The sequence below is a fragment of the Hoplias malabaricus genome, chromosome Y, assembly GCF_029633855.1.
Source record: "Hoplias malabaricus isolate fHopMal1 chromosome Y, fHopMal1.hap1, whole genome shotgun sequence".
Lineage (NCBI taxonomy): Eukaryota > Metazoa > Chordata > Actinopteri > Characiformes > Erythrinidae > Hoplias > Hoplias malabaricus.
In genome coordinates this window covers 48456785-48480406 of record NC_089820.1, presented here as the reverse complement: position 1 = coordinate 48480406, position 23622 = coordinate 48456785, and the positions used below count along the sequence as shown (strand labels likewise).

Genomic DNA, 23622 nt, shown 5'->3' with positions numbered 1-23622 from the left:
AGCAGCAGCTGAGTCTATCACACACACAGACATAATTTTAATGTATAGAGTGGTTACAAATAAGCTGTTACACATTGGTTCTGTTATTTTTGATCTATTCACAACTGCTTATTAAATTTAAGCACTTGTTGGAATGAGGTCAATCTTTTTTATACAAACGATATCCACATCATCTTATCTCCATAATGCGCTTGAGTACACGTTTATGGGCTTCTGGGAGTTTATATAAATGATGGAGATTCAAAAATGACCAAAAAGTCTTGGTATAATTAAGTAAAATATGTGCAATTCATTATTAACTTTAATTTTCAATGTAATCGTCCTTAACTTCATGACCTTTGTGAGACCTAGCCATTGACTTTCAATTCTGTGAAAAAACAAACAAAAACATAAACAATTTGTCTTTACTCAATTAAAACGATAATTTATTGCTACCATCAAAAAACTATCCACAGATATCTTTCTTCAGATTTGGGGACAGGTAAAAATCCCTTGGGGCTAAGCCCAAGCTGTAGGGTGGAGGACTAATTTTAATGCTCAAGGTAGGTCAACGTAATTGTGTTACGATAATGGCTATGTATTCATAGCATCTGCGTCAATGCTAATAATCAAAATGAGCTAATGTTTACCTGATATAACCTCAGAAAGTTTAACTTCCTAGAACCATTATAATATTAACCGCAGGATTATTAGATTGTACAGATACCAAGATCTTATTAAACACTCTTTGTTTGTGAATAAATATTCATTCATTCATTTAGCATAACTGCTTTATCCCCAGGTTTGCAGTGGGTCCAGACCCAACACATCCTGGACAGGGCAGCAGTCAATTAGTCAAACACATACACTCACACCTATGGATATTTCTGACATCTTTTGTGTTTTTGTGAACTGTGGGAGTAAGCCCACGCAGACACAGTGAGAACACACCAAACTCCCTACATACAGTGACTAAAGACAGTGTTTGAATCCACAACCCTGGGATTGCGTCAGCAACCACCGTGTTGCGTTAGGGATCATCTGCTTGAAATGCATTTCTAGGAAAATGCCCCACTGAGTAGTTTTTAGCAGCCAATACATGCTCAATATTTGTGGACTAGGTGGGGTGTGTTTTGAAATGCCTAAACAACTTAATTTGTTTTAAAAAAAAAAAAAGTCAAAGCATGAACCCGTATGTGTTTTTCGTCACTCTTTTATGTTGAAACAAAATAAGATAAAGAAAGCCTTTTTTTGAGTAGGTGTGCCCAAACATTTCACTGGCACTGTCCTTTCAAAATATATCAGTAAATGATAAACAAGAAGATAAAAAGGCAAGCCAAGCAAACATTTCACTGTTTACACAGAAGATACGTAGGAATACTTACTCGTGTTTACTTTTTAGTACATCTTGGAATTGGAACAGCTATTTATTTTATCCAATGCATCCTCGCATTGTTACAGGTAAGAGTTTATCACAGGACACCTGCCGTCCTGCGCAGAACTAATATTTAGCTACTGATGCACTGTTGCACATCTGTATGATTTGGGAGCAGAGCTTACCCAGAAGCACTGGGTGCATGGCAGGACACCCAGGAAAAGGTGCCAGCTCATTACAGGGCAACACACACACACACAGTGACTCACCTGTAAAAATATCTATAGACAATGAACCTAACAACCCCAAAGAGAAATGTGAAGAACTCACTGAACTCATTCAAAGAGGCCTGATGTGAGGGTGAAACCCAGGACCCCAGGACCCTGGAGCTGTGTGTCACCACCTGCTGAACCACCATGCCACCTCGCTTTGTAGCAGTGTTCAAACTGCTCAAACAACAGGCTGGACACCCATGACCCTATACATCAGCATCAATGACAGAGTCTGGAAGGTTGGGGGAATCAGACCATGCAATCAACTTCTAAGACTGAATAATATCCCAGAAGACGTGTCTTTTTAAGAAACAGAGGCAGGTCTCCTGAAAAGAATGGGAGCTGTAAAACAGGTACAGGGTGGACGAAGGAAATACTAACACACATTCAGGTAATATTTAGTTCTTCAGGCTGATGTGTAACCATCTGATAAATGCATGCTTTGCTTTATTCTGTTGCTGATGCTGAAAATACGACCATCAACAACAGACCTCCTCTGCTTGTTTCAATCAACTTAACATCGACTGACATGATGCATTTGTTATCACAGGGAAAACTCTGCTTTCTAAGTGTCCTGTAACTTTACATATCTTGTTGATCTCACGGTCAGCAAAATGTACATCGCTGAAACGTTTCCTCTGGAGTCAACCTACACTGTAGCTACACAAGGTTTTTAGCAGCAACATCCTCTAATTCATCAGCATCAACACCGCCCACAACAAGCGTCCTTATCAGCAAATGAGGGAAGTGGGCATTAGTAGCAGCTGTAGAGAGAAGCACTTAGCCTCGCTGACTGTTTAACAAATCAATATACACTCATTCCCTTAAGGCCAGGGGTCAGATCCATTCAGGACTAGCCCTGCTGGCTGTTAAAAAAAAAAGTCTACAGGAACAAATAGCCAGACCTCAGCAAGCATTTAGGAGGAAAAGTAAATTGCATTGACTGCGAGTGTCTAAGGATCTTATTGACACATACTCTGTGTGTGTATGTGTGTGTGTTTGTGTGTTAATGATACACAAATATGTCTAATGTAATGGAGAAGCATTTAGCTGTTCAACAAGCAGTCAAGCAGGGCTTAGAGTGAGCTGCTGCCACACAGGATAACGTGAGAGGGAAGGCCAGACAGGCAGAGTGTATGTGTGTAAATTAAATGTGCTTTTCGTGACTGAAAGCTCCTTCTCTCCCTTTGACGTCTTGTTATGAGCGAGGCTTCTCCTCCTGTCACAGTCTTTCGTTTCTGTCCGTTACGCTCCTCTCCCCTTCTTTTTCTCCAAGCCCATGATATCCAAACCCTCTTTTCCCTCTCTTAACGTCACTCTGGCAACCAGCCGCCCGTCTCCAGCCTGCTTGAGGGAAATAAAGGGGATATTTGTGTATTTGCGCATTTGCATCCTATCGTCTGATGGATAGGACAGGCCAGTCAATTGGTGATGACATGTGAGCACTGGATGTTTAAAGTGCTGTTTTGTGTGTGTGTGTGTGTGTGTGTGTGAGAGAGAGAGAGAGAGAGAGAGAGAGAGAGAGAGACTAGGTGAGTGAGATCATGAAAGGTATCCGAACACAATCAGGTACTGGGCATCAGAAAGCAGTGGAGGGTCTGCAGAGGCAAGGGGGTTAGTAAGGGCTAGGAGCTTCAAATCCGCTTTGGAATCAGGTTCCAGGTCTGGTTTTGCTAATGTCCAGCTGGTATTATACTGCTAATGGACCTGCCTGGCCCGGTATATTCACATACAAGTCGGCCATTGTAAAACCCCAGCCTGAAACCTGGATCAAAGTCTGGATTTGAACACCTCAGGAGTAAAGTGTATCCACACGTCGCGACCGTGACATGGACTAAGTGTAGAACCTACAGATCTACAATAGATCTGTTCATCTCTCCAAAAGAGACATACAAGTTCCCTAAGGTCTACCTCAGATTTGTTCCTGTATATTTACCTTCAACATAAGGTTGAGGCCTAAAAGACAGCCATTATACATTAACTGATGTAGGAAGACCCTTTAACTGCCATTATTCAGAGTTCATGACATAGCCTTGCATGACCAATGTATGTCAAAAAGAGAGGGTTTTATGGGGTTTGATGATTGGTCGAGGCCCCACTATATTACCATGTTGCTTCAGGCATTCATCTCCGTGATATCAATAAAAACAACACATTATGATGACTTCTATTGACAAAAGAGAGACGAACTGGACTACAGTAATGGGACAGACTTATCATAGGATTCATGTGTTTTTTTCCATCCCCTTGGCACAGGTGTTTAAAATCAAGCATCTATTCATGAAGTCTGGCTTAATAAACATTTAAAAAGGATGGGTCAAACCAAAAACTTCACTGAATTTGAGCATGGTACTGTAGTAGGATGCCCATGTTGTAATCGATCAGTTTGTGAAATCTCTTCCCTCCTTGATATCCCATGATCAAATATGAGTGGTAACACTGAAAAGTGGAATTGTTTAGGAACCACAGCAAGTCAGCCATAAAGTGGCAGACCACAAAGTTACAGAGCAGCGCTGACTCAGTTCCTAACCTGCTGTTCTGGCTGCAAAGTGGGAACAAACTACATATTAATGCCAACTGATTTATAATAAGATGGCATGAAAGCTCCTGTTGGTATAATGTGTAGGTGTTACTATATGTTTGTCTATACAGTGTGCCTTATGCCTAAATTTGAAGGTTAAAAAGGTTCAACTGTTGTTTTATTTGACATTCTTCACTTTTTCGCTTAAGTTCTATTGTCCTTAGTTATAAATACATTAACATTGTGCTCAACTGCATTTACTGTAATGTACAATGGAAAAATGTGCAGCTTTTACACCTGAGTGATTAGTCAGCATGCGCATAGTACACAGCACATAGTAACACATCAGAGTTAGGGACTCATTTGCATATCATACATAACTACTAAGGAAAATAGTTAGCGAATAACACATTCACGGCCCTAACACATTGCCTCTTTCCCATAAGGAAGTCCCTGTCCTCTTTACCTTAATCCTGGTGATTGGCAGCTGGAGAAACTATGCGAAAGTGCTTTCAGTATTGGTTCACTTCGCTTGTTGCACAACAGCCTCACTCGTCCCCCTCTCTCTCTTTCTCTCTTTCTTATCCCTCGTTCATGCATGAGACACTACTTCTGCATCTCGCTCAAGCATTACCTGTCAGAGAGTCGTTTAACCCTTCTCTGCCCAGGTGAGAAAGGAACAGCCAGAAAGAATCTGGAGCCTCACGAGTACCGCTTGATGAAGAAGATCAAAAAAGGGCAAGAGGTCATTCTGCAGAAAGACATGAGTCGAGATGGAGTCGCTTTAGACTAAACACAACGACAGCCCAGGTTAAAAACACACACCAGAACCGGCATGAGTGAACTCAACTCAGCCCAGGCTAAGATGGCTGAGGTAAACAAAGTGGAGCTGGAACCTTAAAAGCAGGTCTGGGTGCATTTGTGTTTGTTTTAGTACATTTTCATCACATAAATGTAACTTTGTTTGAAAACCACAGAAAAGAGAGCTAACATACAACGAAACAGTCCTGACGTTGTTAAGTGATGTTTGTAAAATGGCATTTTGATTTTACACCATGCCATTTTACGAAAGCTACACTTTTTTTTGTTTTGTTTTGTTTTGTTTTTTTCACTGAAGAAGTAAGTCTTTTTTGGCTAAAGTAAGGGTTATGTTTGTGTTTATGTGAATGTTTGCTTTACATAAACACACAGAGGAATGACAAATTAAAAGGAAAAAGTGCCTTGGTCCAGACTCTACACACTATGAAACTGTACTTGAGTGATGGCTCTCCATTCATGTGAAAGATATTCCTTCAGTTGTGAGCAAAGCATTTCAATACAATTCCTAGTATGTGCTCAACTGAGATCAGATCTACTGCAAAGGCTAAAGAAAATGCTTTATATCATATTCATACTCATTAAACAATTTAATGTATCTTTGGAATCCTGTTTTATCATAGAATAAAGGTGATCAGTGCCCCTGTAGCATTACAAAGCCCATCTGATCATAGCCCATGTTTCCACATCTCTGTATACAAATGCTTATAATTTTTTGCAACAATGCACTGCTTGCCTTTAGAATTAAGTTTTTGAGTGTGTAATCAGTTCACAGTTTTTTAGACACATTAATACTTTTACAATTTATAAAGGTCAATGATAAAATAGATAAATAAAATATGTATTTTTATGTATTTCTACATTTTCTAGTTCACAAATATAGTAAGTGCAAAATACACCCAAAAATAAAATAAAATAAAATACAATTCTCAATAAATTACTGATATCAAATGGATAAATATTCAAATCCACAAAAGTTAAACCTATGAATGAGGAATCCCAACTCTATTTCAAACCTGTATAGCTATAGATTCTTGGTAGGCATCAGTGATTCAAAATTTGGAATAGTATAAAAAAATAGTATATATTTTACCCTTCCACTGTATATCTTTCCATTGTATATAACCTGTGTGTGTGTGTGTGTGTGTGTGTGTGTGTGTGTGTGTGTGTGTATTTACACCAAGCTGACGGTAGCTGTCCTCAGCTGGTGTGTGTCTGTATGTGTGTGAGGGGTGAGAGAGAGGACACTGGACCCTGGGAGGTGGAAGTGTGTATTTGTACAAGGAGGCCCACACCCCAGTTTAGTCCATTCAAAAAACAGTGGATAGTAAACACACACACACACACACACACACACACACACACACAGATCCCAGTTACTATGTGATGGATGATGATGTTCCAAGCTACTCAAACTATAAATGGTCAACACTCTTATCTACAGACGGGATATAAAACACACAAGTGAAAGATGACGCATTACTTCTGTGTACTGCTCAGGCATTTGTACGTATCTATGTTCCCTTTTCCTGACAACTTAGACTTTACTCCTTGATTCCAAACTGCTTTTATGCTCAGGGCATGATGTGAGCCATCAGAGGGTAGTTCTGATGTATTCGTTACTGTTATCAAATGTACAAATAAATACATTTAAATAAATGAATGAATAAATAAATAAATAAATAAATAAATAAATGGATGATATAATGAATGAATGAATGAGTAAACGTTCAATCCCCTATCTATATGCAAAGTAGCTACAAAATAATGATTTCTGAATGAAGATTTTGTGATGTCATACATTAGTCACTACCATTTACCCTGACATTCCAGGGAACATTTCAGTCCAAAATGCATTTTCAAAGCACAACACAGATATAAGTCTTTAATGTGCAAAAAAATGGAAGACAATGATCATCTAAAATAAATCTTGAGTGTTGTTAGTACATGAAACCACACAGACATCAAAACTGGGCTTCTAGGCAATATTTAATAAGAGAAAATGCATAGTTCAATTTCTCCAGGAGGTTCTACCCTAAAGATGCAATACCCATTGTCCTCTCAGTGGCCTTTTCCTGGACAGTGCTCTTTCCTCAATAAAAGGTGATCCACTATTACACAGAACCATGATCCTGAGCTAAATGAGTGCAGTCACAGGTCGCTCCAGCTCTATCATATGAACAACTAGGGAGCTATAATCCAACTTGTGTGTGTGTGTGTGTCTAAATGGCTACATCCGTTATATAATTAAATGCAGGAAACCTAGTAGAAGCATTTTTGTGTTCTTGTAGCATGATACACTCAATTTCTGCATATTTAGGGCTTTTTCGGGTTGCTCTTTGTGTGCTGTTCATGACATAGCCCCCATTAAAAAGTCAATAACACTTTATATAGAATCGCTTTAGGTACACATGCTTGGCTTTTGTAGCTTGGTTTACAGGAACAAGTTATATAATGAGAAGTAGTGCAATCTCTTAACTGCATTTAAGGCCAGGCCTTTGCCTGTGTGTGTATATTTCTGTATGTGTGTGTGTGTGTGTGTGTGTTCTCTGATCCCACCCCACCCCAGTGATTGAGTGCTTGCCCTTTCAGCCAAATTGACCCCACGAGCTCTTGGAGAGCCATCAATCGCCCCCTCCCAGACGCAGAAAAGGGATTATATGAAGTGTAAAACATTAGAAAAATGTGTCTGCAACATCACATCAGCGTGTTTTGAAGAGGAAAGGGGGTCTGGACAATAGAGACAGCAGCGGTTAAAGGAGAGCCTGGACGAGGGTGAGCGTTTGAAGGCTTTGTGACAGTGGCCGTAAGGGCCAGGGCCTTTTGTTGGGCTCTTACATGGCTTCAGACAGCTGGACATATGCTTTCCCCTGCGGTAAATGAGGCAGAAGCAAACGGCTCTGTTGTTTTCTCCTCTTTTTTTCCAAGCCTGGGAATGCAAAAACAGGTTTTAACGGGGAGGAAAGGCCAGCTAGTACTGGCCATCATCACGTCCGACACCGATCACGTCTCATGCCACAGAAGACTCAAGAGAAGAGAGAGAGAGGGAAAGAGGTTTAATGGCTAAAACACTTACTTCCAAAATAAATGCAGTTTGCAGATGTGTGCTGAAGAAAGAAGGGACGCATATAAAGCCACTGGGTTAATCTGTGCAAAGGTAAAAGTCACACAGCACTCTCCATTTATTTACTTTCCAGTCAGAAAGACCAGGGCATGTTATTCAGCCACGGGGAAAACGAGCCTTAACAACTAAATATCATATATCTCCTATTTAATAGGTCTACTCTGCTTTTATTTATATAATTATTTATTTTACAGCTTCAATAACATCATAATCCATCTTTAAGTTCCTCAAAAGGAAGCTGCAGGGATATCACACTAAACTTAAAGTTCAGTCTTAGAAGTTGGTTCCATTTTCTGCTTCTCATCATCCAAAGGATCTCAGTAGACCCTCTGCTTGACTTACACATGTTCTTTTTATTGTTCCTTCTCTGAGTAACAGCTTCTCGACCCAAAGCACTGAATTGTCTCCTTACAGTGGAATGACAGACACAAACACCTGTGGATTTGTTGAGATCTAAAAGCAAGCTTTAAAGGATATTCACAGGTTTGTCAGTCTACTACGTCTTACACCGATGTTAGGGGTCCCCCTTTCTCACTGAAAACTAAATATAATATTCTGCCGTTGTGTACTTTTCCAATAACTGCCTGAGTTTTATCCTGAGAGTTTGTTAGGTACTGTTATTTTCTCTATACTTAGATTATGTATGACCACAGTGACCTTATAAAGCCTTCCTATCAGTAAAAATATGAGGTTGCAAAAAATTCTGTTCCAAGAAGAAAGAAGTAAACATACTATGTGCTGTGTAAATGTTTAAATATTTGATTTCGTTTTTAATCTGGTTATATGCCAGCGTATCCTTTATCAATGTGAATTACAACACCAGTGCCATCTTTCTAAGAATTTGCTTAAAATGAAACAACTGTGAAAACATGAAAAACACTGTCACATAACACAAATATGTGTTCAGTTGCTACATATGTGGCATACTGTTATTCTTTAAAAGACAAATAGAATGAAGTACAGAGAGAGTCATGTTGATTTAAGAGTTGCTTTTAAGGAAATGTGAGGATTTAAAGATGGTAACCGGTAATGTATCAGAACCATGCTTCATTAGCTTGTAAGATATTGGAAGATTAATGAAGTACATTTCACTGCATTAATGCCATATACACGCCTTTCAAAGCCAACAGATCACTGTACTTTTCACACTACACAACTTGTTTTCTCATAATCAGGAGTTTTTCAGTATTTATGGCTTCCACAATACATGACTGATCAGTGACACAGGTACCACGCATGAAACATATCTTTTTTTCTTCCAAATTACACAGAAATTATCCATTCTCAGTCTCTGCACTCACTGCCAGTAACAACACTTTTCGCACTACTGGAGTTAGAGTTGCTGACAGGTCCGGATATCAAACCTGTTAGATATTTTTCATGGATTTTTCAGGCATTGGTGATCACTCAGTAAGCTCTCGGATTGTGTCTTTCAGCAGTTTACACATAGCGACTGAGCCAGCGCTGAGCGAATGCCTATTTGCCTCCGGCCTGAGGGTTATGTCTGCAATCTCCAAAATAAGTCAGCGACTGGAAAATCGGTGCTAAAACGAGGTAGTGTGAACCTGGCATTAAACGTGTAGTTCCCGATTTGGTCCCACTTTATATTAAGTGTCTCTATTAACTATAGTTACACATAAACAACATACGCAACAATGTAGCTACTGATGAATTAGTACCTGTTACAGATGGATTACAGTAGTAAAGCTTATGTGATTGCATATGTATCAACTTCAGTTTTGCCTTTTGTAATTACACAAGTGGATCTTCATAGTTGCAACAGCATATTCTCTCAGGTAATTACACACATGAATTAGCATATGTGTAATTACATTAGTAATTAAACTGAAAAAAGATTTATTTTCTGGCAAATATGTATTAACTTACATTAAAACATTAAACTGGATTTGCCAAAGTTTCTAACATTAAGGTAATATTTATGTTATTGTTGAGACATTACAACCAGTTTCAGCTTTAAACCATGCTGTGATAGTACAGTGGATGTCCATAACTTCATAATGTTATGAAATAACTTGTGTTACACTATTGTTATTAATATTTTTTTACTACTAAGGCAAAAACTGAAGCTGATACACATATGTAATTAAATAAGCTTTACTACTGTAATCCATCTATAACAGGTACTGTATGTGTGCTCAAAACCGGTCTAATGTGTTTGCAAAGCCCCAGTGTCTGTAAATGAATGAAAAAACGAACTGGCTTGATCCGTTGCGCTAGTTTTTCTCTCTCTGCTCATGGCAGAGGCACCTGGAGTTGTTTTAGACAACAGACAGAACTCCAAACGTTGAAAAGCATGAACCAAAATGAGGCTTGCACTATTCCTGCTCCATAGGATGGTAATATTGACTAATGTTTCCAGTTTCTGATCACATAAGGTGGAAATGCCTCCAAACTCAGGAGATGGCTAACCGAGTTACTGAAAGGTGCTACAAAACCTAACAACGAGTTACAAATAAGTGTCTGTGGTAATTCAAATGGTGACTAAAACTTACAGAAAAGTTCAACTTCAGCCATGTACAAGCAACCGTTGTTATTTTCCGTCAAACATACTGTTCCACCTTAGAGCTGCGTTTCCTCACAATAACAGACATTCCCTTTAAGTAGACAACTGCTTTTTTTCACTTTTTTTTTGCACCTATATAGGCTGAAAAATACATGTTTATGTACACAATAAAGCCAAAACCTACAGCTCAGATTCTAGTGGGAAAATGCTTTACACCACTCCAGCCGACACTTGGCATTGCACATTGTGAGCTTCACTTTGTGTGCAGCTGGTTGGTCATGGAAATCCGTTTTTGGCAATATATACAGTATAGCACTTATATACACTCCTATATTGTTCACACACACACACACACACACACACACACACACACACACACACACACACACAGAGTCCCTATCTGTTCCTGGATCTGCATGATGAATCAAAGCCCTAGATAAGAATCTTATATCTATCCCTGCTCTTGCCAGGGAAAGCTCTTTGGCTGCAGGAAGGAGGCCAAAACCTTCCCTCGGTGTTCCTTTCCCCAGCTTCATTTTCATTGCCTAAAGAGCGCTAACCCTGTAAAGGAATCATCATTTATCCAAACCCTGAGGTATTTTCATTACATTAGAGTTTCTCTACGGTGGCTGCAAAGTGACATTTGGGAAAACAGTCATGATTGACTACAGTTAGTTTTGGCCCGCCGCTCAAAGGAAAATGAAACTCAGCCGAAGACTTGCCACCATGAGGCCATGAAGCTGAAGAGCTCATACAGCTCACTGAGGAGCATGAAGTTGTTGCATTGTTGATGTCCTTGTGTACACTCCTGTGCAAAATAAATTGGCCAATGTTAAAATGGCAAAATATGAAACCTTTATCATGAAACTAGCGCGAATGAATAAAGTAACTTCAGGAATGTCATAAAATAATTTTTGTCTAATGATACGCTTTTAATATCTTTGCATTGAATGGTGTAGCCAGAATTCTCCCCATTATTATAATATAATATTATATCATTTGATGTTTCCTTGATATCTAATGCTAGATATCTCACTTCAGCTTGGCTAAAGGGCCTTATCTGGTGTGTGATTACATATACAATTCATGGAGAACATGGGACACTAACTGCATTGCCACCGTACCATCCTCAAACAACAGCCAGAAACTCACAAAGAACAGGCAACTTAGAAATGAGTGTGTAATATCTCTTTGCTTAGAGAGTCTTGCTTCATCATCAGTCAATTTTATCAGTAAAATGTCCTACTGTTCTGGCTGGGCCCTATTCAGAAAGACCTGCATAATTTAGCAGCCGTTACATATATTCCCACTTGCTAAATCTCTAAAAAAGGATAATGTTATGACTCTGTATGACCAGAGTCTGAGAGACATGGTCTAAGACTAGACATTATCTGTGCAGCTCAAAAAGACATGGGTCATCATAGCGTCCAGTGGCTTTCTGAGCTGTATTCTATTCTTAGTTCGGCCAGGCTGGATTTTTCATGCCTTTGTGTCTGTCCCTGGTCTGGTTCTTGTGTTAGAAGTCCTGGGTCGGATCCCTGGAGACCTCATAGCAACCTTGCTTACCAACACACTGTTTGTCCTTGCCAGCAAGTTCTCCCAGGTCATGTCTGCACTTGAGTGGTAAGACAAAATTCACTATATAAGTATTCTAGACTGGAGCCAGACTGGTGAGCTGGGTCTAAGTCAAACTGAACTCAAAACTACGAAGATATTCTGCTGTCAACAATTTGTTTGATTATTAAAATGACAAAATGTCTCTTAACTGTACATTCGCCTACCTGTGTAATATGATTAGAACTGTAAAGTGCCTTAGAAAAGAGGTAAATGACATAAATGTGCTGTAATGTACACATTTAATAAATCCAATTGGTTATTTGGTGCCTTTTGATATTTTGTTAAATGGTTAATGGGTAAATAGTTAAAGTCTTCTTTGCTTCAGAAGATTGCAACAATGAATGGCTTTCAGAAGACAGTAATTCTCTTCCTTTCTCCCCTCTTCTTTCTCTCTGTCTCCCTCTCTCCAAAATTATCTGGAGCATCTTCTCCATTATCCCTCTTTTCTTTGCGATTTTTCAAGCGCATCCAACAATTTTACAGTGGCTTGGCGAAGGGATCTCCAATTCTCTTGCTGTTGTTCTGACTCACGGCTTATAGCCCCGAGTCCAACGCCCCACTGACGACTGGAGAGAATTAAGAGAGCAACACAGAGGAAAAGAAAGAAGAGCAGGAAAAAAAAGAGAATAAATGGCATACAAGAAAATGGAAGCACACAATGTGATGCAGTAGCTGCATCTACAGCTGCCACTATCGATTATTATTTTAGCAAACTACAGTGAGCTACAGATTATTTTGACAATTAACAAAGGCCAAAACAATAAAAAATGATTTAATAATGAGAAATTGCAGGTTTTAAAAGATCCAAAAAGCCTTTTAAGAAAATATTTATTTGTCTTTTTTATGAATTAATTGTATTTTTCCTCCAATCACCAAAAAGTGAAGTACAGAATTCATATGTCCCATTTTAAATGTGGTAAAAATGAATAATCTGAACAAATTAAAAAAAGCATAAAACAACAGAATTTATATTTCTTAAGCGATGCATGAAGTTGAGTCAAGGAGTTGATTCTATTGATTCACTCAAATTCAGTTCAATCAAAGTTTGTATAAATGCTTAACTTGTGCACTTAAACATAGATAAATGAAAACAGTCCGGATGTAACGACTTTAAACACACTTTAAACACACTTCACACTTTTCAGGGATGACACATGGAACAGATAGTAGAGGTGTATGAAACAAATGTGTCAATTTTAACAAGATTTGTGTGTTTATGTTTAAATTGTGCTCAAGAAAGCACTCACAAGCTCAGCTCGTAACTGCATTTCCCATGTATTGCTATGATCCATACCCCATACCATCTCTTAAAAGTGAGTAAACTGGGTATTAAATAGTTAACTTCTGACTGTACCTATCTATGTCTACGGTGCTGTCTTGGTTACTAGAGGGAGGATTCAGTGAGATTGCATAATTTAACTGATTGTTTCTTAAATTCAAGTCATGAGTGTGACAGATCTAACACAACGTTAGTGGAAACAAACTGTTGAAGCAAAAAAGAAGCCAAGTGTAACATGGAAATGGGATCTCATTTTAATTTAAGGATGTAAAACAATGTGAAGATGACATTTCTCTATCACAGAAGTGCATGGACACTTCTTGGAATACTGACATCAAACATTGCTCATGTTTGAGAGCAAATATTAGTTTATATCACAATTATAAGATGAGTCTCCAACTTTAGTTCAATGAGATCTTCTGAAGGGGCGGCCTCTGTTACTCATCCAACACAAAAGCCTAAGAATACGTCATGGCTTTATGTCAATAATAAAGAGTGTATTCAATAGCTTTCCTCTTTGTACTTTTCCCTATAGTCTCCTTTGAAATTCCAGATACATCATTACACATTTGATAGTCCACTGAAGATTTGTAGATGTTCAGTCTTTGTTTTTTGACTAAAATTCAATAATGAAATGTAACTTAACCTGAGGCTAAGTGTGAAAGACTATTAAATCTAACCCCCTACCCCTAACCTCTACCCCTGCTCCTAAACCTAACATTTAACACACTGCTACCCGATGATTCCAGGTGGGCTCCGGACCCACCGCGACCCTGAACTAGATATGCGATTACAGATAATGAATGAATGAATGAATGAATGAATTAACTGCAGGAGATTAAACAAATTAAATGTGAGAATTAACCTTTGTTAGATATTTTTTTTTTAAAGAATGTATGTCTGTATTCAGTACATAATCAATACGAGGACTGAGTTAGTGAAACACAGAAGCAGTAACATCACGTAACTTCAATGATCACATGATATATTCCACAGAGAGGGAGTGAGGTAGAGACCAATAAGTGTGGGCGCGTGAGTGTGTGTGTTTTGTGTTTATGTGAGTGTGTGCCTGTGATTTATCAGCCCTGATCTGTAATTCCTCTTTAGCACCCTCTTCTATCTCCCAACAATTATCTCACTGACCCACTGATGGAAGAAAGACACAGATAAACAAGCAACCAGCCCAATAAATAAGCCGACAAACAGAGGGTCTGATGATGCTCTAAGCGAGAGAGACAGATCAGATGTGGTAATGTGTTCGTTTGTTTCCGAAAAAAAAAAAAAAAAATACCTGTTTGGCTTCAAAGCTCAGAGAAACGAGAACTCGCACTGTCAACATCAACCAGTCCCCCCTGAAACAAAAGCACATTTCTCTCTACACCATCAATAACAAAACATCTACATACGCGGTGTGAGGACTCTTCTAAAAGCAATCACACTCTGGCGAAGATGAAACTAAAAAGCTTAAATTGATAGCACACATCACATTCGGTTTCCTTAAGCGCAGAAAATAACAAATTGTGTCAGGACGCTTTTTGATATGAAAATAAAAGCAACATCGTCTGAGGATTACTGATGGTTTTATTTGTCCACGTTGACGTGGAAACGGACCCCAAGCACATTCATAAGACTCCTATTATTTTTAATCAAGTGATGTATTCCGCTCCAGCCTTGATTTTACCTTGTTTGATATAAAAGTGTGTGCACATAAACAGCGCAAATAAACAGGTAAAGAAATAGAATGACACACTTGCAACCAAGATTACGACCGAACAGTAAGGTGGATAAAAAAAAAACATCCATTCCTTTGTTTTCGTTATTTAACATACTTTCAGTTCATATATCCACTTCATATTTACACACAGTATTTCATTTGTTCACTTTGTACTTACAGAAAAAGCTGATGTCACTTACTCACCCACCGTTTCAGGAGTTTCTCTCCTGTTTGTTCCAGCGACAGTATCTACTCTTCTAGAAAAGCTTTGGAGTAGATGCTGAAACATTTCTGTGAGGATTTGATTGCAATCAGGATAATTATATTTGGATCTCAACCCAAAGATGTTGGATAGAGCACAGTTCAATGGCCCCAAAGCCCAATTCTAAGGGGGTTCATAACTATTAAGCTACATGTGGCACTGGGCATGGTGACCCCAGCTTGGTGTGCACAAGTGAATATATCTGTGTCAGCTACAGATGTACCTCTGAGAAGATCAATTCACTCATCATAAGTGGTGTCTACAAACATTTGGACACACAGTGGATATTAAACTCCCAAGAGATTTTTTTTATTTGTTTCTCCTAACGTTGCATTTAGATTGTGAATAAGTTGTCATCGAGTGTGTCCAAGTGTGTTTACTCGCTTGTGTTGGCTGTGCAAGCCCTGGGGCTTCCTAGAGGTATAAACAATTGTTGGATATCCCTCAATTCTTTGCTTCTGATGCTAGAGATACTGTTCACACACACACACACACACACACACATACACACACACACACACACATGAGGAGAGAGAGAAAGAGAGAGAGAGAGAGAGAGAGAGCAAGAGAGAGAGAGAGAGAGAGAGAGAGAGAGTCCCTGTTCAATGGATCTATACAGGTCCTCAGTCTGCAGGTACAAAGCTTACAGCTCGACCCCTCCAGGTAAAACACACACACACACACACACACACACACAGCAACACAAACACCCTGCTAGTGGCGAATCAGTGCGTGAAATTCTCTAAAGGGTTTTAAGTATTTACCCTGAACACTATCAGGCCCTGCTGAAATTCAGCTTACCCTGTTCAATAAGGACTTCAAAGGGAATAGCAAATACCTTTTGCCCGCATATTATACTGCACATCCCCTCTCTCTCCCTCTCTCTCACTCCTTTTCACACACACACACACAGATAGAGAGAGACATGCACACACACACACACACACCCTATCTTCCCCTTTCTCTTTTATTCTCCCTTTTCTCTGATTCATTTTGGTATTTCCTCCCATTCTCCTGATGTAAAATGTATCATCACTCCCCTCTCTTCTCTGTAGATGAATAATAGCAGTAATTAGGTGGAGGCTTCTTTTCTGTGCGCTGTTGTTTAAGCAGGTACAGAGCAGGTGACTACACACCTAAAGCTGAAAGAGCTGAGTGTGTAAACAACACAGTGCAGTCGTTAACTCTGGGATTAAACACACATTCGGTCAGGACTCATGAGGACCATTCTGGAGAGAGAAAGAAAGAAAGAAAGAAAGAAAGAAAGAAAGAAAGAAAGAAAGAAAGAAAGAAAGAAAGAAAGAAAGAAAATAGAGTCATGGATGAAGAGAAAAAAATTGATTAAGAGAGTGTGTATGAGAATGTGTGTATTATTTACATGCTTTGAAAATACTGGAAGTAAATCATGGTCATGCCTACAAAACTTCCTAAATTCAATTGAAATTCAATGAGAAAGTCACAGAAAAAAGTGAGAGAGAAAGAGATAGAGAGAGAGGGAGAGAGAGTAGAAGAGACACACACACACACACACACTGTCTCTCACTCACACACGGACACCATATGACAGGACATATAACAAAACATAATCAATAAATCAATATGTAATTACATAAACATGTAAATCACCTGCTGAGGAATTTACAGAAAAAAAATCAGTGTTTGTTATTCATTTGTGTGGCAAAAGAAAAGGTCCAGGGCCTCGCAGAAGAGGAGTGAAAAAGGAGAAGAAGCTAAGAAAAGAAACACACACCGAGTGAAAGGCAGCATCCAAAACAATCACTGTTTTCATGATGAATCCTCAGCAACAGAAGCGTAACATTTATAATGTTTTACAAAGCCATCAAATAAGTGAATGGAGATTAATTGCCCCAGTCGACCTTAAAATAATTATATGAACGGCGGAGCACTAAACTCCGATGAAATTGATACACTTTAATAATTAGATCCTTGGCTCTGACCCGCTGAAGTCAATAAAGGTTATTAAGGCCAATTGCTGTCTAAATGCATTAGAGAGGGAGAGAAGCGCTCCACAGCAGAGCCACTATTTCATTGGCAATATGATAATCCCTCCTCTGTTCACCTCTCTACCCACCCCCTGCAAGCAAACACACACACACACACACACACACACACACACATACACACACACACACAAACACACAGTCTCCTCTCAGACACACTAAACCAGATTGGATTCACTTAACCTTTCAGAGGCTTTGATCAAATGAGCTCACACTGCAATAACATTTACATTGACCCTCTCCATGCTTCCTTCTCTCTCTCTCCCTCTCTCTCTCTTTCTCTCTCTCTCTCTCTGTCCACCAGCCTCCTCCTGAAACACACCCACACTCTCTCACACACACTGGTAGGTCACTAACCTAATCAGGTATCGATGGCGACCTCCCAAAACATCACACTTCCAGCAATCTCTAGGACTGCAGGCAGAGGCCAAGCCACTGCACAATGTCTAATGCTCTGATGGAATCCATGATTGTAGCCCTTCCATTCAAATACAGCACTCAATGATCATTAATGATGAGCAGGAAGCTGCTGGACGACTGAGAGGAAAATTGAAAAAAAAACTGATTGATTTATAGAAATCGCATGATATTTCTGGGTCATGGATACGTGTCTGTCCTCCTATCATACACTGCAAAATCATTAAACCCTTCTTGAGTATGATAAAAGTTAAAATTCTAGGTATTTTTTATCCTTTCTAATAGTCCATTCATCTAAAGATAAATTAAACTGCTTTATCAAAGAGCAGCTGAACAAATGTAGATACAAATATTAGAGCAAATACAGAGTGTGTGAGAGAGAGCGTGTGAGAGTGAGTGTGTGTGTGTGTGTGTGTGTGTGTAATAGGGTGTGTATGTGTATTGACCAATTAATGGACTGCTGTATGCTAAACCAATTTAAATGCTCTAGGCAGCTCTGTAACGTAATATGGTCAATGTCAATAATAAAACTTGTCTGGTTTGTGTTTGAGGGACAGAAAAAAGGAGTCAAGCTCCAAGTCTCGGTTTCTGTCCTGTGATGGAGTCACAGTGGAAGAAAGTGAGGAAAGAGTCAAATTGATGGTAAGTCATACACAGAGAAATCATTTAATCTTTTTTTTCTTCATCTTCTTCTTCCTTCTAAACCCTGCCCACCCTGAAGCCCACCAGAAAAAAAGAAAGATAAAAAAAATGCCACACCGGTATTTAAAATATTCTGCATAAGGCTGACTATCTGTGGTCTGTCAAGCAGGAGAAGAGGCTCTTATTGTTGCAGCTTTAAATAAATGTCAGTGATGTATGATAGTAGTGATAGCGGCTCTATGGGGAAAGGGACGCCCACTCAGGACCCTTGGACAGAGCAGACCATCCCTCCAAACATCACGCTGGGAAACTACTGCTGATGGCCTTTACACACAGTCACACACGTGCTTGTTTTCATGTAATGTGAGGACATACCTATATGTGTTCTTATAGAGATATTGTCTGGGCTAATCCTTTCTGGACTAAAGTGTTTTTATGTATGTATTTGTTTATTTATATTATTATGTTTACTTTTAATTAACAAAATTTATAAACATTAGCTGGCCTTTACATTATGAGCCAATTTAATAAAAAATAAACAATACCTTTTTTTTTCAACAGAAATGACCAATGAGAATGAGACAAACAAACAAATGTAACAATAGCAAACATTAACAACACATTTTTTTCCCCCACTCTTCCACAGCCTTTTAAAAATGTATTTTCTTTTGGGTGTCTAATTGTGTTGTACTGTCAACAGTAAATAACAACCCATGTGGTTATAAATATCTGAGCCTAACATTAAACACTCTCCCTAATATTTAACCGTAACCAATGGCATCCAATAAGAATGTTATTCAGATTATACATCATCTATAAAAGTCTAGATCATTTTAATAGTGTTTTTTCCTGTTTTTATTTACTTTTCCTACAAAGTGTGGGCATTATTCGTCCTGTAAATGTATGAAAACCAAGAGCTGCACACACACACTCAAGCTGCGAGAGTTTTGGGTACCTGAGGCCTGATAGTCTGATAACATCTGTAGCTCTGCTTCTGCCCTGGTTCGAACACTGCTGGATGTGACGGAACAGCTTTACTTACTCGTCTCTTCACTTTTTTAACCCCTTTTTACACTTGCAATATACTCTACGATTTTTCCATTTTTTTTTTTTTTTTTGGTGTAAATATGTATTTTTATTACTGCTGTTAGCACTTAAGGTAATAATAAAAGAGAGAGAGAGAGAGAGAAAGAGAGAGAGAGAGAGAGAGAGAGAGAGAGAGAGAATCTGTTTTATCAGGATGTCATTCAAATAGACGGGTGAGAATTTGCATGACAACAGACGGAAGACTGAGAGAGAGGGAACGGGCGAGAGAGCAGAAGAGGGAAAGAAAGAGAGAAAGCCCACGGGACAGGAACGGTTCTAATAAAGCAGCGGGAATATGGGTAACCACTCGCACCCTTCTCTTTGGTGAAATACAAAGATCCACTGACCCTGCTATCTGCCTGTGGGTGAGAATCTGACAGAGGAAAGCAGGGGTCTATTACTGAGGAAAAATATCTCGCTCTTAAAATGTCATCAGTGTCTGATTGACCCAGCAGAGAAGGAATAAATCAGTTCTTTGAACTAGCAAGGAATAAAAACGTTTTTGTGTTGTATATATATATACAATAACTGTAAATCTATTTTGCTTGAAATAAAAGATTTTTAAATATTATTATTTTTTAAATATATGTACAAATAAAATATCTGATCAAAGTCAGTGTCCCGCCTGTGTTCTTAGCTCTCATTACCATAAAAATTACAGTTAATTAATCAAACATATCTGTAGTTTTGACTTGTAAACCAAATACATGTTTTAAAAAAACAGCTTTGATCATCCAGTTGAACTGAAAGAGCCCAAAATCACCCAAAAATAAAGAGAAGCTGTCAAACAAACCTGAGGACGAATAAAAGCAAATGTGCTGATTTACAAATAATTAAATGATTAAAACTGTGCTTTTAATCAAAGGCAAATATTTGAGAGGACACAACAAACATTTCCCTTTAAAAAAGGCCTGTTGTGCTTTTTATGTTTTTTATTATTTTATATTTTTATATATATACATTTTTACTTTAGTTATTATTTCTCCCTTTCATTTCTCCAAAGACTTGTTAATAAGATAATGAATTGTTAGCAAGTCCTAAATCCATTTACAGCCCCCAAATTAAAGGAAAATGAATTATATTAGTGGCATCAACGAAAACAAAAATGCTAAATCTGTGTTTTTTTATGCTGCATCTACACAAAGATGTTGACGAATAAGCCTGAAAATAGTGTGAAAATAATCAAATGAATAATGCAGTGAGTATGTATATGAGTAAATATTACTCATTCATGAAGAAAGGCCCGTTATGGGCAGAGAGACAGACCCCAGGGATGAGCTGGACTCACCCATACAAATCTGAGCGTGTGTCTGACCAAAGGATATCAGCGCTCTTAACCTGTCTTTCTGGACACAGGCAGAATGGGCGGCTCACAGCTGGACTTCTCTTTACATCTCAGTCTCTCTCACCTCTGTATCCTGCCTCCAATCACCACGCACACACACACACACACACACACACACACACACACACAGTACACAGCAGCCAGTTCAAGCACCTCTCCTTAGCCCCAGCAGCACATTAGATGTGATTACTGCTCACAGAGAGAGAGAGAGAGAGAGAGAGAGAGAGAGAGCACTCTGTCTCATCCCTAGACTATGGTGATACAACAGTGCCCCCTACTGACTCTCACTTCCAAATTTTCAATACAAAACAAAAGCTCATATACAAACATAAACATATTAGACCTTTTAGAAGTGTGATTTAAGAACAATCCATTCCATTTTAGTATTTTTAAGTCACTATTCAATGCATTTACTTATACTTATATGAGACCGAGACCCTTCACTTTCATTGGAACATCTGAACTTTACTCTGATCATCAAGTATTCCTGAGAGTAAATGGTTTAGCTCCCACTCCAACTTACGACCAAAGCAATGGCAAAAATAAATAAAGAACACGTCCCAATGTGACTGAGCGCTGAAATTGTTTTATAAATTCATGCTGGACGAATGACTTCGAAAAATGACTTGCAACACAACACCAATTTTCAGTATCTGGCCTAACTAGCATCCATCAGGCAATAAGCACTGCTCCAAAATCTACACTCCTGATTGGCAGCTTACATTAAAGCCACTATTTAGTTTTCTTTATGCCAGCCCTTCTTCAATTGTCTGTGGTCAATAAATATAACCACTTCCAGTTAAGGATACACAATAACATCAATGTTGAGTTTAATCAAGAGTTATATCAATATTGTTAGATATTTGCTCAACAAATATTATCAATATCAGAAGTTGACTGACTCACTTTTAAAAATAATATGCAAAAACATGATGATATATTTGCATTGTCAGAGCACAACTGCATGTTATTTTACATCTGTGACTTTTTACAAATAAGCATTTTTCTGTAATGATAATTTAGATAGATGTATAAATAGTTTTAGCATTTTTATAAATATTTATGTATGCTGACTAGCATCGATATTATTATCAGTTTTATCAATTTATCAGCATTATCAGTGCATCCCATCTTCCAGCACATCAGATTTGTTTATTGTTTATCTATAAGAAAGGTTTGTTTGTTTCTTTTGTTTTGTTTTTTGTTAAGTTTCAATTAAATTAATTAAATATTCAATGTATGTTTTTTACATTGTTTTAACAATACAAGTTATTTTTGCGTTCTCCGGTGTCAAAACATGAGTAGATTTAAAATCATGGAAGATTAATTTTTGTTTAAGTAATAACATTAACATTGTCAATAACATGATATTGTTTTCTTGATTTAACATATGACAATAAACATATTCTATTATATGTTATTAATGATTAATATAAATTATCACAAGTTACACATGAAATTATTATTATTTTTTTATATATATTGATTAAACTTCTTTTTTAATGTTTAACAATGGGGAAAAAAACATGAACCATTAAAAGTGCTCTGTATTAGGTTTAGTTTACGTTTTATTTAATTCAGAAAGATCAGCAATAAACCGTTACTATGCAGTCAAATTTACAGAGGTGGGTTAACTTTACTGTTAAACAAATGCTGATTATGTCTGACTTATTCTGCAGTTATGCTGTAAATATTACTCAATTTTCCTAAAACTGACTCTTCTGATAAATTCAGTTACTGAGCTCAGGACTTAGATGGAGCCAGTCATGTCCCAAAGTTCTGAGCTACATATGGGACAAACATGTGCTCAGCCGATTACTCTGAATCTATTTAAGTCCATTTAAATGACCCCATCACTGTTGACCAGATGGACAGATGAAAGTAATGGTAATACAGACTTCCTACACTCTTTGACCCAATCTCACTATTTCATTCACAATCACAAACTGTAAAACACAAGGAAAAGGCCAAAACAGCTGCGCACTTATCCACGAAAAAACCATAAAACAACCCTCTATTGTGATAAGAAGAGTTGCTGTTATGAAACACATTAATAAAATGTCTAGGAGACTAAAGTCCATGCGAAACAGATTGACTTCTCGTGAAACACTGCGCCACATTAATAATCAGACAGCAGAAAACCACATTTGCTTGGTTTGTGCTCAGTGTAGAAACTCTGTAATGTTCATTTATTAGCTTTGGCTGTTCTAAACCATGTTAAAAGGGCCACGGTCCCATCAGCATTTCAACACAGCAAACTTGGCTGACTCATCAGACCCTTCAGATTAACAGCAATGGCAGTCTCTTCCCACTGAGGTTATGACTCAAAACCATACACTGTGATGCTGAAGCCATTGTGCCCAGTAGTACATGTCTGGGGTCATTGTACTTGAAGATCAAGTCATAAAAATTCTTTCTGAGTGAAACACTACTGTTTTCATTTGAATCCTTTAAATCTACTGTCTGCAATACGGTTACTCATGGAACACCAAGCCAACAGATTCTTTGTGATATGCTGAATATCTATGACTTAGACCTGAAGCAATCTGACTCAAGTGTTGCTCTCTAATCACGCTTCTCTGCATTTTAACTCCAAACAAGGCTGGTGTCATGACATCACTAGACTGA

The 23622-nt window shown here is 38.2% G+C and overlaps 1 protein-coding gene across 4 annotated transcripts in view; it reads right to left on the bottom strand.

The window, feature by feature from the left end:
* Positions 1 to 23622, bottom strand: part of LOC136678730 (alpha-ketoglutarate-dependent dioxygenase FTO-like) — a 183272-nt gene that overhangs the window by 112369 nt on the left and 47281 nt on the right. For 2 of the 4 annotated variants that reach the window (XM_066656844.1, XM_066656845.1), the window contains exon 8: positions 1 to 14. This exon is cut by the window's left edge and continues 111 nt beyond it. The exons of 1 other annotated variant lie outside the window; for it this stretch is intronic. In XM_066656844.1, coding sequence (XP_066512941.1) covers positions 1 to 14 — 14 coding nt within the window. Of the gene's footprint in view, positions 15 to 12669; positions 12795 to 23622 lie in introns of those variants that run through there. One more of the 4 variants, XM_066656846.1, reaches the window with a different exon arrangement.